Source organism: Scyliorhinus canicula, chromosome 26 (genome assembly GCF_902713615.1).
Source record: "Scyliorhinus canicula chromosome 26, sScyCan1.1, whole genome shotgun sequence".
NCBI classification, from domain to species: Eukaryota; Metazoa; Chordata; class Chondrichthyes; order Carcharhiniformes; family Scyliorhinidae; genus Scyliorhinus; species Scyliorhinus canicula.
Window position 1 is genome coordinate 3,284,747 of NC_052171.1, and position 12,696 is coordinate 3,297,442.

The 12,696-nt window shown below is 42.7% G+C and overlaps 1 protein-coding gene across 5 annotated transcripts in view; it reads right to left on the reverse strand.

Moving 5' to 3' along the window:
- Positions 1 to 1,014: 1,014 nt before the first annotated feature.
- Positions 1,015 to 12,696, reverse strand: part of nsd3 (nuclear receptor binding SET domain protein 3) — an 82,252-nt gene continuing 70,570 nt past the window's right edge. For 4 of the 5 annotated variants that reach the window (XM_038785547.1, XM_038785548.1, XM_038785549.1 and 1 more), the window contains 6 exons: positions 11,765 to 12,034; positions 11,456 to 11,572; positions 6,476 to 6,617; positions 5,130 to 5,236; positions 2,917 to 3,121; positions 1,015 to 1,600 (listed from right to left, as the gene is read on the reverse strand). In XM_038785547.1, the coding sequence (XP_038641475.1) occupies positions 1,353 to 1,600; positions 2,917 to 3,121; positions 5,130 to 5,236; positions 6,476 to 6,617; positions 11,456 to 11,572; positions 11,765 to 12,034 (1,089 nt within the window). In that variant the 3' untranslated portion in view covers positions 1,015 to 1,352. Of the gene's footprint in view, positions 1,601 to 2,916; positions 3,122 to 5,129; positions 5,237 to 6,475; positions 6,618 to 11,455; positions 11,575 to 11,764; positions 12,035 to 12,696 lie in introns of those variants that run through there. The other variant, XR_005458812.1, reaches the window with a different exon arrangement.

Sequence of the window (12,696 nt, forward strand, 5' to 3'; positions counted from 1 at the left end):
ATGAGGAGTTTCAATAAAGTAGATGGTGACCAACTGTTTGCATTGGCGGTGGGAGGGGGGGGGGGGGGGGGGGGGGGGGGTATTGGTGAAAGCAGATTCACGAGTGACGAAAGGGAAAGGAACTTGGTTGGCTCTTTCAGAACCAGCACAGCTGTGATGGGCCAAATGGCCTCCTTCTGTGCTATTTATGATGCTATGATTCTAAGAGTACATTCACTCAGAAAGAGCATTTTAGTTACCCATAAAACACTCTTAAGTGTAAAGATGACACTTCAGTTTTTTGTTTAAAAAATCATGATTATTTTCAATCATAATTTTGCTTTTTACATATAAATGTATAAAAATAATAAAATCACATCAACACAGCCATAATGGGAGTGCTGATAACAGAAAATATGAACTTCAAAAAGGCAGAACTCAAGTTAGAATGCTCACTTATACAGGTGAAGAAAATACGATTGTAAATATCAATAAAAATTACAAGTAAAATGTGGGATGGCTGTTCCACACTTGAATATCAGATGACATCTGAAGCCACAAAAGACAAAAGCTGAGGCTATTTGCATTTTCTGAACCTCAAGTATAACATGACACTGCCAGCCACCGTCCACCGTTAGGCTTCATGCCTGCATACCGTGCTGGAAATTAACCCCTTCATATTCTGTTCCTTGCCCTGTCGAATGTTGAGGCTCAACAACTGTTGATCTGGCATTTACGATTGCTTCTAACGTGGGTTTTACTTTCCCACTCCTGGGATGAGCAGATCGTGGTGGTCCACTGAAAGATTCTTCAAGATTAACAAAGTGCTGCACATAATCCACTTTTCATGTCAGACTGGGGACAGGTGGAGTGGGGGCAATGGGGGTCAGATTTCCCATTTTGACCGCTCCGTGGAATTCTGACATTGTCCATTCTTTTTTTTTTCCACCCCCCACCCTCTCCCCGCTCCCAACCTCCTCCCCTGCCCACTGCTATTAATTTTAACTGAAACATAAATCAAAGAGATAAACAGCATTATCCTTAGATTTTGGTTTTTAGTGGACAAGGGCAAGTTTTTCTTCCGATGTCAATAATCGGACACAAATACCACTAACAATTTAGAGAAAGACAAAAAATGAGCACTGTTTCCTGTCATCACAATAACTCTTAAAGGACAGTTGTCACTTTGAGGTGTTCAAAATAAAAACAAAAACAAAAAAATCGAAACAATCTTTTGGTCATCTTTACTTACTACCTCGGAATCTGGATTTTCCACTCTGCATGATTTACAATCCCCAGAGCCCTTTATAGCAGAACACTAAAGGTTGCCCTGATAAGTACTGCAAGTCCATGACGTCTCCATTTGGAAGCATTCATTCGGTAGTTTCTTCGCCGGTGTCCTCAGCCGCCGAGTTGTTCTGAAGACTGACAGAGGAGGAAGAGTCGAACTCTGTCGGGCAGTTTGGGTCGTGCTCAGAGCAGCAGAGACGGCCGTCCAGCGTGGAGGCAGTCAAGGCTCCCTTCTGGTGCTCCTTGCAATAGGAGTTAGGGCAGAAGTCACAGAAGGAGGTGGAGGACTTCCCACACTCATCGCAGTGGTGCCATGGACATTCCCATTTCCCTAGGGATTGGAGGAAAAATATTAATGGGGATTGCAAGAAATAAAATGACTTAGCCCGCTACGTGCTTCCAACAAATGTTTTATCCAGTGAGCCTCCACACATGTCGCAGGTAAGAGCTATGCCCACTGTCTTCACAACAAGTGAAGAGTGCAGGAAATTGGTCACAATACCCGTATCAAACTTTATGCTGCTGTGATATTTTGATATTTATACAAATACCGAACACTACAGTTGAGGTTTCTTTTACCCCTTTCAGCCTGACTCCTGTATCGCAGTTCAGTGTTAGTCCTAGTGATTACATGATTAACACTTGCATTGAAAGATCATTTTGAATTAAACTTACAGGTACCATATTGAAGAGCAACTTCTGCAAGCAGATTCAGAATCGTATAGTTTCCTCTCAATTAATACCCAGCTAATCTACTGAAGAGACAACCAGTCTGTGCTTTTCGCTTTGCTATGGCCACCATGAGATGTATAAAGCAGTCTGCATTCTCTCCCAAGACAAAAGCTTTGGGTCTCCTCCTGTTTTACCCCCCAGTCCACCCCACCAACTCCCCTTAAATTGCCCTACTAATATTGAGAAATCACGAGATGCAACACAGCAAATCTATTCCAAGACATTTTGGTAAACTGCACACATTACAACAGCAACAAAGCCGTGAACAGAGACTGAGAGAACGGTAACTCCAGATTAAAGTACAATTGACAAACCCAGTCTAGATTCAGGTTCCCCTTACTAATCACACGCAAAACAGTCTCTGAAGCTAAATAAAATGATCAACGTGTGTTACGAGAGTGCATTTTAGGTGGTTTTTCAGGACTATTGAGTGAATAAATGATTCTCACACAAGTTAAGTTTAGAACAGCACCATTATGGCAACCAGTAAAACGTCTATGAAAGGATGGAACATTTTCAGTCAGCTGTCTTTTCTTCAAACCACACCATTAATAGAAATGTGACGTCAGAAAAGTGAATTTGCAACAGGTGGAGGTTGAAAACTCCTCAAACGGTGATGCATGCTCAGAATTGGATTGTTGAGCTGCAGACACACATAAGGGGCACATATTTGCATGTCAAGGACACATCAATTGTTGCTAATCACAGCAATGGGCCTTTATCCAGTGCCATTAAACTATGTAACATTTCAACATGCACTGACCGCCTAAATGTTCGGTGGCTAAAACAACAATATTAATAGTGCCTCAGAGCATTTCCATCATCTGTTTCTAAAACATTACAATGAAACATGGATACGGAATTGGTTTTAAGATCCATGCAGTCCATCTATACTAGGAGATTATTGGTGCTTACCAAATGGTGGTTTGGTCAAGTTTAGGCATGAGAGGTGATATGCTTTGGGACAATCCTTCTTATCACACATCACCAACTCGCCCCCATCACAGCAGCGGTAACAATAGTCCTCATGCATTTTCCTGACATCTATCTTGGTTTTACGTTTCTTCATTTTCTTCTTCGCATTTTTTGCCTTTTCTTCATTTGCTGTTGCAGCGGCAGTCTAGTAAATCCAGGATGCAAAAAGCAGCATTTCAGTTTCATAAAACCTCTTCAGCAAATGACAAACCGGAAAAACTGGAAGAAAGCAATGGGTTAGCTTCAAGGTGATAGTTCAGGCTACATTTATCCCAACGAAGGTGGATAGGTAAGGAAACCAAAGCCCAAGTTCTTTAGATGACAATGGAGATACAGGATATGCCGACACAAAAACGTTGCATATCAGGTGAATTCTTTAAAAAAAACAAATCCAAACAAAGTTAAGAGGGAAGGTGAAGAAGGAAATACGACTGGCAGAGAGGGAGAGAATAAAAGAATAGAACAGTAGTTGACATGGAAGGGAACCAGTGAGCACCTAAGTAGTAAGTAGGTATTAAGAGATGGGGTGGAGTCCATTTGGGACTCAGAATGTGAGATGCATCGTGGTGCAGGACAAGGCTTGGATATTTTGATCTATGTTTAGGAGGAAAGAGAAGACAGACAAATTATCAGCAGAACTGGTAGGGATCATGGATAAGCTGTAAAATTAACAGGAAGGATGTACTGGATAAAATGCCTGGTCCTGATAGATTGCAATACAGATTGCTAAGGCACGTGCGCATGGGGACAGCAGGAGGGTTTGCCATAATCTTCCCACGATACAAGGGAGGTGCGTGTGTGCGTGTGCCTCGTTTCATCATCATAATGTGGTCTTACAATGGGTGAGAGATTCCACAAGGATGGGAGTGTAACTCTTTTATTCCTGTCGTCCCTGTTGGAACCTTCCAGAACAGATAGCCAATCTTGCGATTCATGTGGCTTGTAGCAGCCATTATGTGAGTCAGCAGAAGTCCATTTTAAAATAGCAAAAAACAATGAAGGTTTGATACATACAGTTTAGATTTTCTTTCATGCCTTATTAATATTTTTTTAAATGATGACTCGGTCTCGGCTTAAAACATGATTAATTGGCTTGAGTGCAAGCTATTGATCATCCACAGAATGGCAAACAAATAACGCACCAACCTCTTCAGGAGGTGCAGAAAACTGATTCAAAAGGGATGGGGAAGCATTAAATCAAAAACAAAAGTGACTGAGGTATGTATCAACAATGGAGTACAAGCGAGGCAGTAGAGTGCACACACGCCCAGCAAAATATAACTGATGGGACAAACAGCTGCTTTGGATTTTGAGCAATGCAAAAATGCAGCATGCATACGCTTCATATGGTACTTAATATGCGGTAAACACAGCTTAAAGCAACAAAAATGAATTACATTCAACAGCCAACAGAAACTATTTGCTTCTCTTTGGTTAGCTGAGCCTGTGGTACTTGTTGAGATTGTAAAGAATTGATGGAGAGAAAGATACAAAGCAGAGGTTAAACAACACAGCAGAACTGTTGGTCAATGTCAAAAGTGCCTTTGGGAAAGAAAGCAAGAAAATGCTTTTCAGTGGACCACAGCTGACCATCAGGTGGGTTTCTCCTGTCTTTGCTTTTATTGATTTATAAGATATAGGCATCGCTAGCTTGGCAAGTATTTATTGCCCACCCCTAATTTCCCTTGAGTACGTGCTTTGGCTACACTTCAGTTTTTTGTTGAAAAGCAGCAGACAAGTTGCTGCAGAAACAAGGAAGCTCAAAAAACAGATACAGGAATCTCTATCATGCAGTATGTCAAAAATGCAAGAAATCAGGTATCAACAAATTCCAGCAAAAAGGGAATCTGCACTAAGCAGAGGAGATACCTTTCCTCACTTCGTTAAGCTCCACATCGGATGATAATTGACAAATACTATTTTCTTACCACCAACTGTGTGCATGCAAATTGGCTGGCATGTTTGTCTAAGAAGCACCATTGGATTTTTAAAAGTGATGGACTGCCTGTGAAGCAAATAATTTTTTCATGCAACCTGCTCAAATATATTGTATTCTCCATTGTCCCTCTTAGCTAGTCCCAATGCTTCGCTACTGAAATAAATCTAATGTTACAATTCCACATGCTACAAAGATCGAACCTTGTGACACTCACCTTTGGACGCACACCCAGATACCCACTGCAGTTGGGGGCTCCACACTTACATACTGTCTTTCCATTGCCCAAACAATCCAAATTATAATTGAAGGTTAGTTCACATCCTAAACGTCAAACAAATTGACACCATTTCAACAAGTCATTATCACTCTGCAGATTCAATTTATTTAGAAGTTAGAAGACATGATACAAAAATGTTAGGCTTGTATTGTTGAGGATACTTTAGTTCAGACGTGCACACTACTTTGACAACTCAATGAAAATGCAAAGTAGGCCAAAATAACATTTTGCCGAGTGAAGCCGGTTTGCAACGGCCTCCTGCAATGGTAATATAATGTTGTATGGCTAAAATCACATCTTGTCACGGGACCAGCAGCAACAGCTGGATAGAGCTGGACTGTTTTAAGCTAGTTTGCTGTTGTCTCCTTTCCTGATGCCTGATCAGAATATTGAAAAACACTCAAAACTGTCGAGTCTGCAAATTATCTTTTATTAGTTTTAGTTGGAGTTGAATAAAAGGGGAAATTACATGTTCGGCGTAGAAGTTGTATTGTTTGTACTTCACACACCATCTTAAATGTCAGCAGGCAGGGATCAAGGAAAAGGCAGAATTTCATATTTTTCACATTCCCAGTTTGGCACCAGCAGAATTTTTAAAATACTAAAAGAAGATTCTTATCTAGAATTAAAAGCTAATAACTTAGTATAATGGATACAACTGTTCTAAATTATCTCTGTAAAACTTCAGTCATGAAAGTTATGGACAAAATAAAACATTTAAAACTTGCAATTTATTGCGTTTGTCCCTTTTTCAGTTGGAATCCACATACTTGAAATTACAGATAAAATAATGTAGAATCTTTGTGAAGGTACAAGAGTGGCACTAGGTAGGGTAGTCTTTCAAAGTGTCCGTGTAGACCAGATGGGCCGAATGACCTGTTCCCGTCTGTGGGGATTCTATGATTCTATGAATAACGTAGCTGGCAACATTAACAATGTAATATCTGCCAGTACATAATTTTACCCAACTCGATAACGACTTGGTTAATTGTAAGGAATCAACATCACTGGGCGCTGACATGCTGGAAAACAAATAATAGTGACCCTTTCTATTTTTAACAAGACCAATGTCTCTAGGTCGAATAATAGGAGGGTGAATAACCTCACCTAGAATGGTATGAAATTCATGTCACTGCGGTTTATCCCCTCATTTCGGTCTGAAAATATATATTCATGCATGCTATTTCAAATCAATTTCATTACTTGTTTCAATGATGCAAATTAACTGCCTGTAATCCCCATCCAGTTCTAATAAAGATCCCTTCGCGCCCACGAACTCTCACCTGCTCTTATGTCACTAAGTGCAAACAGTCCAACTCGAGTATCGCCGTTCACCATCCATTTCTGAGTCTCACAGTTGGGATTGCAACTATGGTTCATGAAGCGGGAACAATTGCCTTTCGGCCCAGCGTCAATGATGCGATCCTGGAAAAGCACAAATTAAAACATTTCGTTTCATTTCACTCTTGACTGTTGAGAATTTTCTTGATTCCTGAAGTCTTTTCTATTCAGAGTTCACAGGAAAGAAAATCCATCATGTTCAAACAATCCAGTTCACTTGTGATGGATGAACAAGGCACTCAACTCTGAAAATACAATGCCCTACCCTCGTCAATCATTTTCGTCACTTCCTCGAAAAACTCGATCAAGTTAGTGAGACATGACCTCCCCTTCACAAAACCATTGCCTCTCGCTAATACGTCCACTTATTTCCAAATGGGAGTTAACCCTGTCTCGAAGAATCCTCTCCAATAATTTCCCTACCACTGACGTAAAGCTCACTGGCCTGCAATTTCCTGGATTATCCTCGCTACCCTTCTTAAACAAAGGAACAACATTGGCTATTCTCCAATCCTCTGGGACCTCACCTGTAGCCAGTGAGGCTAGAAAGATTTCTGTCAATGCCCCAGTAATTTCCTCTATTGCCTCCCTCAGTATTCTAAGGTAGATCCCATCAGGCCCCGGGGACTTATCTATCTTAATGTTTCTCAAGATGCCCAAAACCACCTCCTTTTTGATCTCAATGTGACCCAGACTATCGACTCACAAGTCCTTCTCATTGGTGAATACTGATGCAAAGTACTCATTCAGTACCTCACCCATTTCCTCTGGTTCCACGCATAGATTCCCTCCCCTGTCCTTGAGTGGACCAACCCTCTCCCTGGCTAACCTCTTGCTCCTTATATACGTATAAAAAGCCTTGGGACTTTCCTTAATCCAGTTTGCCAATTACTTTTTGTGACCCCTTTTAGCCCTCCTGACTCCTGGCTTAAGTTCCTTCCTACTTTTCTTATATTCCTTTACGGGCTTCGTCTGTAGCCTTCTAGCCCTTAGAAATGCTTCCTTTTTCTTTTGGAGCAGGCTCACAATATCCCTCATTATCCCAGGTTCCTGAAATTTGCCATACTTATCCTTCTTCCTCACAGGAACATGCCGGTCCTGAATGCTATCAACTGACATTTTGGAAGCCTCCCAAATGCCTGATGTTAATTTACCCTCAGATTTACCGTCAATTCCTGACAAATATTGTTCTCATTAACCTTCCCCCAATTTAGCACCTTCACCCGAGAACGACTCCAATCTTTATCCAACAGTACCTTAAAGCTTACTGAATTATGGTCACTGTTCCCAAAATGCTCTCCGATTGAAACTTCAACCACCTGGACGGGCTCATTCCCCACACCAGATCCAGTGCGGCCCCTTCTCTAGTTGGACTATCGACAAATTGTTTCAAGAAGCACTCTTGGATGCGCCTTACAAACTCTGCTCCAGTAAGCACCCAGCAATATGTCCGAGTCAATATGCGGGAAGTTAAAATTGTCCACCACAACAACCCTGCTGCTTTTACACCGTTCCACAATCTGCCGACATATCTGTTCTTCTACTTCCCGCTGGCTGTTGGGAGGCCTGTTGTTAACCCCAAATATTGTGACTGCACCCTTCGTATTCCAGAGCTCTACCCATATTGCCACGCTGCACGAGCCCTCAGGTATACGGCTGTAATATTCTCCTTAACCAGTAGTGCAACTCCCCCGCCTCTTTTACACCGCCCTCTACCCTGCCTAAAACATCTAAATCCTGGAACGTTTAGCTGCCAACCATGTCCGTCCCTCAACTAAGTCAGTGTAAGGGCAACAAAAAGATACAAGTACGAATCAGAGTTCTTAAATTCAGCTGCCTTATCTTTTATATACCTCACATTGAAAGAAATGCATTTCAGACCACCAATCCCGCGTGTTCAGCAACATCTTCCTGCCTGTTCTTCCTCCTCGGACTTAATGGCCCTATTCTCTCGTTCCCCCTCAGTTATTTCACCTTCTGCTCCAGTTCCCACCCCCCTCAACACACGAGCTTTAACCCTCCCGTGTGACACTAGCAAACCTCGCGGCCAGGATATTTATGCCCCTCCAGTTTAGATGCAACCCGTTCTTTTTGTACAGGTCCCACCTGCCCCGGAAAAGATCCCAATGGTCCAGATATCTGAAACCCTCCCTCCTATACCAGCTATTTAGCCACGTGTTGAGCTGAAGTTCATCTTCCTATTTCTAGCCTCACTGGCACGTGGCAAAGGAGTAATCCCAAAATTACAACCCTGGAGGTCCTGCTTTTTAACTCTCGACCTAACTCCCTGGAACTCCTGCTGGAACTCGTCGCTCTTCCTTCCTGTCTCGTTAGCACAAATATATACCAGGAACTCTGGCTGTTCCCCCCAGCCCCTCCCTCCTCCCCCCCCCCCCCAGATTCTTTTCTGCCCCTTCAGAGGCTTCCTGGACCCTGGCACCAGGGAGGCAACATACCATCCTGGAGTCTCTTTCACATGGAAGCATCTATCTGTGCCGCTGACGATAGAGTCCCTTACAACTATTCCTCGTCTGCGCTTTGTCTCTCCCTGCTTAATAGAGCCAGCCGTGGTGTCACCGGTCTGGCTGCTGCTGCTGTTTTCCCCTGATAGGCCATCCCCTCCAACAGTATGCAAAAGAGTATACTTGTTAGAGAGGAAGACAGTCACCAGGGGATTCCTGCATTGACTGCCTGACAAGTTACACCGCAACTTGGGTGTAACCACATCTCTAAAACTCCTGTCTATGGCGTTTTCCACCACTTGCATGCTCCAAAGTTCATCCAACCGATCCATGTGGTCTGTGAGGAGCTGCAATTGGGTGCACATCCTGAAGATGGAGCTGTCTGGAATCCTAGCAGCTTCACAGACCTCCCACATCTCACAAATGAAGGGTTTTAGTTCTCCAACTGCCATTTTTAGAATTAATTAATAAATTAAATTAGAAATAATTAAATTAAAATAATTTACAGTTAACTATGCTTCCGAGATCTCTACTATAAATGCTAATGGTAAAATTTAAAATGATATTTCAAATTTGCATAGATTCCTTATTAGCCAATCAATTACTGCCTTCCTGTGATGCCACTTTACAGTTTCTCCCCCAGTCGGAATACTCAGTCGGTTAATCAGTGAAACCACGGACCTTTCCGGGTTGCTGTTCAAAATCTTCCGCTCAGCTCTGCTCCCCGATTCTTCGGTTTCACACTTCTCCCAGTCTCAGCTAACCCTATTTTCTTTTCACTTATTGACAGAGTCCTGTCCTTCGCTGAGTTAGGGGAGGGTAAGATTTCGAATGTCGATGGACAGATGTTGGCGTGGGAGCAGGCATCGTTGGAGCAACAGGAAGGGGGATACGTTACGGGTTTTGTGTTCAGCTGGAGCAGTGCTCGTTGGTGACCAACACTCTCAGTGCTGCGGACAGGGACAAGGGTCGATGTCCTTGCCTTCGCCTCGCTAGTAACCCAGAGGCAAGTTCTTCTTGTGTGGAGGTCCTCAGTGTCGCCCAAAGCCTCGGTTGCTTGAGGGCCTGATGGAATTTTGGAACATTCAGAAGATCAAGTGTACCATGAGGGAGGTAGTGAAGGATTCTTATTTGAGATGGCAGCCTTCGTCTTTTTTAGGGAACTGATTACCGTCAGTGTTATGGGGGAGGGGATGGGGTGTTGCCTTTTTATTATTTTGTATTCAGGTTTGGTTTTCTCTCTGGGGGTGGTGGTGGGGGGAATTGGATGGGTGCACATTTGGTACAGTATGGGGTCGGGTGTTGTTATTTTTCTTGTAATGAAAATCTTGCTTGGATAAAAAGATGTTTTAAGAAAAGAAATAGGGAGGAATTAGGACCAATATTGGATGAGGTATGAAGTGGGGCGCTGAGGACGGTGAACGGCACAACACCATGTGAGAGACGGACCCCGGTCCAGCTGGAGTAACAAAGTTAACGTTGGAGTTTGTATGACTTCTTCAGAGCAATGAACCTTTTTTTAAACCAGTTCTGACGCAAGTATATTCTTTCGTAAGTCAGGAAACCAAAACTGCACAGTACTCTTGGTGTAATCTCACCAGCTCCCTGTACAGCTGTAACAAGACTGGCCTTCTTTGAGACTCCATCTCCCTTGCAATGAAGGCCATCATTCTGCCACAGACACTGAAATATCACACAGCCAGGCCAGTTGAAACACATTTCTGGGAAAATTTGGGTGCACATCGCTTCCCAATACAGAAGCAGAAATAGCTTTTTCATTTTCCAAGCTATTTTGTTATTAGGGACTATTTTTGATCACTCATCACCAACCCCTTTGCCAATCATTACTCATTCAGCCAGAAGGATACTGAATAAATCGATAAATTGTGCTAGATTCTACACCTTACCATTCAGGATGACAAGAAAATCCAGGCTGACACTTCAGTGAAGAACTGAACAAGAGCTGTAGAGTTCACCCACGTGTTCTGGTCAATGTTTAACCCTCAACCAGCTCAATTTAAGAACAGGTCCCTTGGCCACTTTGTTGCTATTTGTTATGCACAAATTGGCTGCCATGTTTCCCAGAGCAATACAGGGACCACACTTCAAGAAGTTTTAAAACTGGCTAGAAAATACTTTGGGACATCCTGAGGTTGTGAACCGCACAATATAAATACAAGTCTTCCTTTCCTTCTTTTGCACAATAAAATGACACACAAGCTCCCTCTTCACTAAGCAGTTCCTCCTGGGAAGCACCAGATCTCCATTTGATGCCTCTCACTGAAAATACAATTGGTGACACAGGACGTCCAAGTGAGTGCAAATTGCCATCTTTTTCACTCTATGATCTGCTGCGAGGGAACCCCAAGGGCTAGCACGATATTGGAATTGCCTTTTTCCAATCCAGCCTTCATTAACGCCACAAAACTCATAAACACACTCCGTACACAGCTCCCTTACCTTGGTTAAGGTCAACAAATAGAAATTGGTAATGTTGCTTTCATGAGCATGTTTTATGCGGTTTCTGCATTCTTCTTCATCAATTAACTCACCAACATACTCAGTCACGAACTGACCCTGCATGCAAAAATGACAAGTGAGGAACGTGCAAAGAAACTCACACCCACACAAGGTATTTGCCGGTACATCTACATAAAGTTCAGCGAATATTACTGGAACCACAACTCTACTCAGCTATATACATGGATGGGACACATGGCCTGTATCTCTCTAAGACAGCCAAGTAAGCAAAGTGTACTGAAAAGTCACCTTTTTAATTTCCACTTTAGTACAGAGACCCCAGCCCCGTGCTTCTGTTCTCACGAGCTCCGTCTCAGGGTAGAGTCGTTTGGTGAAACATTGGTTCTGGCAACTTTCTCCAGCTGGACAGACCATCGGGTGGCACTCGTACATCAGAATCCGGTTCAGACATTCCGAGTCCAGTCCACAAGGGTTTTCATCAGTGGGCTTACAGTTGCACCGTGGTATTTCTGACAAGTCAGCAACATGGATCTGTACTTTCCCAATTGCTTTGTTTGTCTAGTATAGAGAAAAGTGCTGCATTTTATTTGTGCATATGCTTCATCATTTCGCACTTTCCTTTTATTTAAATAACTTGCGCACGATCAAGTCTAAGCAACAGCCAATTCACCACCGAGATTAACAAAAACAAGGGAAAAAAAGTCACAGTAGTGTATTAATTTGTCCCGACAAATGTCAAGAGGATAACGAAAAACACCAAAAATAAAGACTGAAATTTATACTTTACAAATAGTGTGATCCTAAGCCTTGCAAATAAACAAATCTACGCTGACTGGCGATGTGCTGTGTGGAGATCGACAGTACCCAGGACTGGAGGCGAAATACACTTGGGCAGTGCTGCTCAAAGGTGGAAAATGATTCTGGCAGAATCTGGACGGCTGTAATTGCCCCTCCTCCTCCCAAACAGTGCTCAATCAGCATGTTGGGTTCTGAAGACAAGTCACAGCAATATTAGTGGGCAAACACTGGATAGGTTAGCATTACATTCTCTTGTTATTTTCATGAGCCAATCAGCCACTTCAGGTACACAAGAAAAGTGGAGGGAAGAATGTTAAACTACCACTCAACATGCTCTTCCCCATTATCGGATGCATTAATTTCTAGGTTAATAGATGGTTCAAGTGAAGAATGGTGAATATGCCGGAGACTTTTAGTTGTCA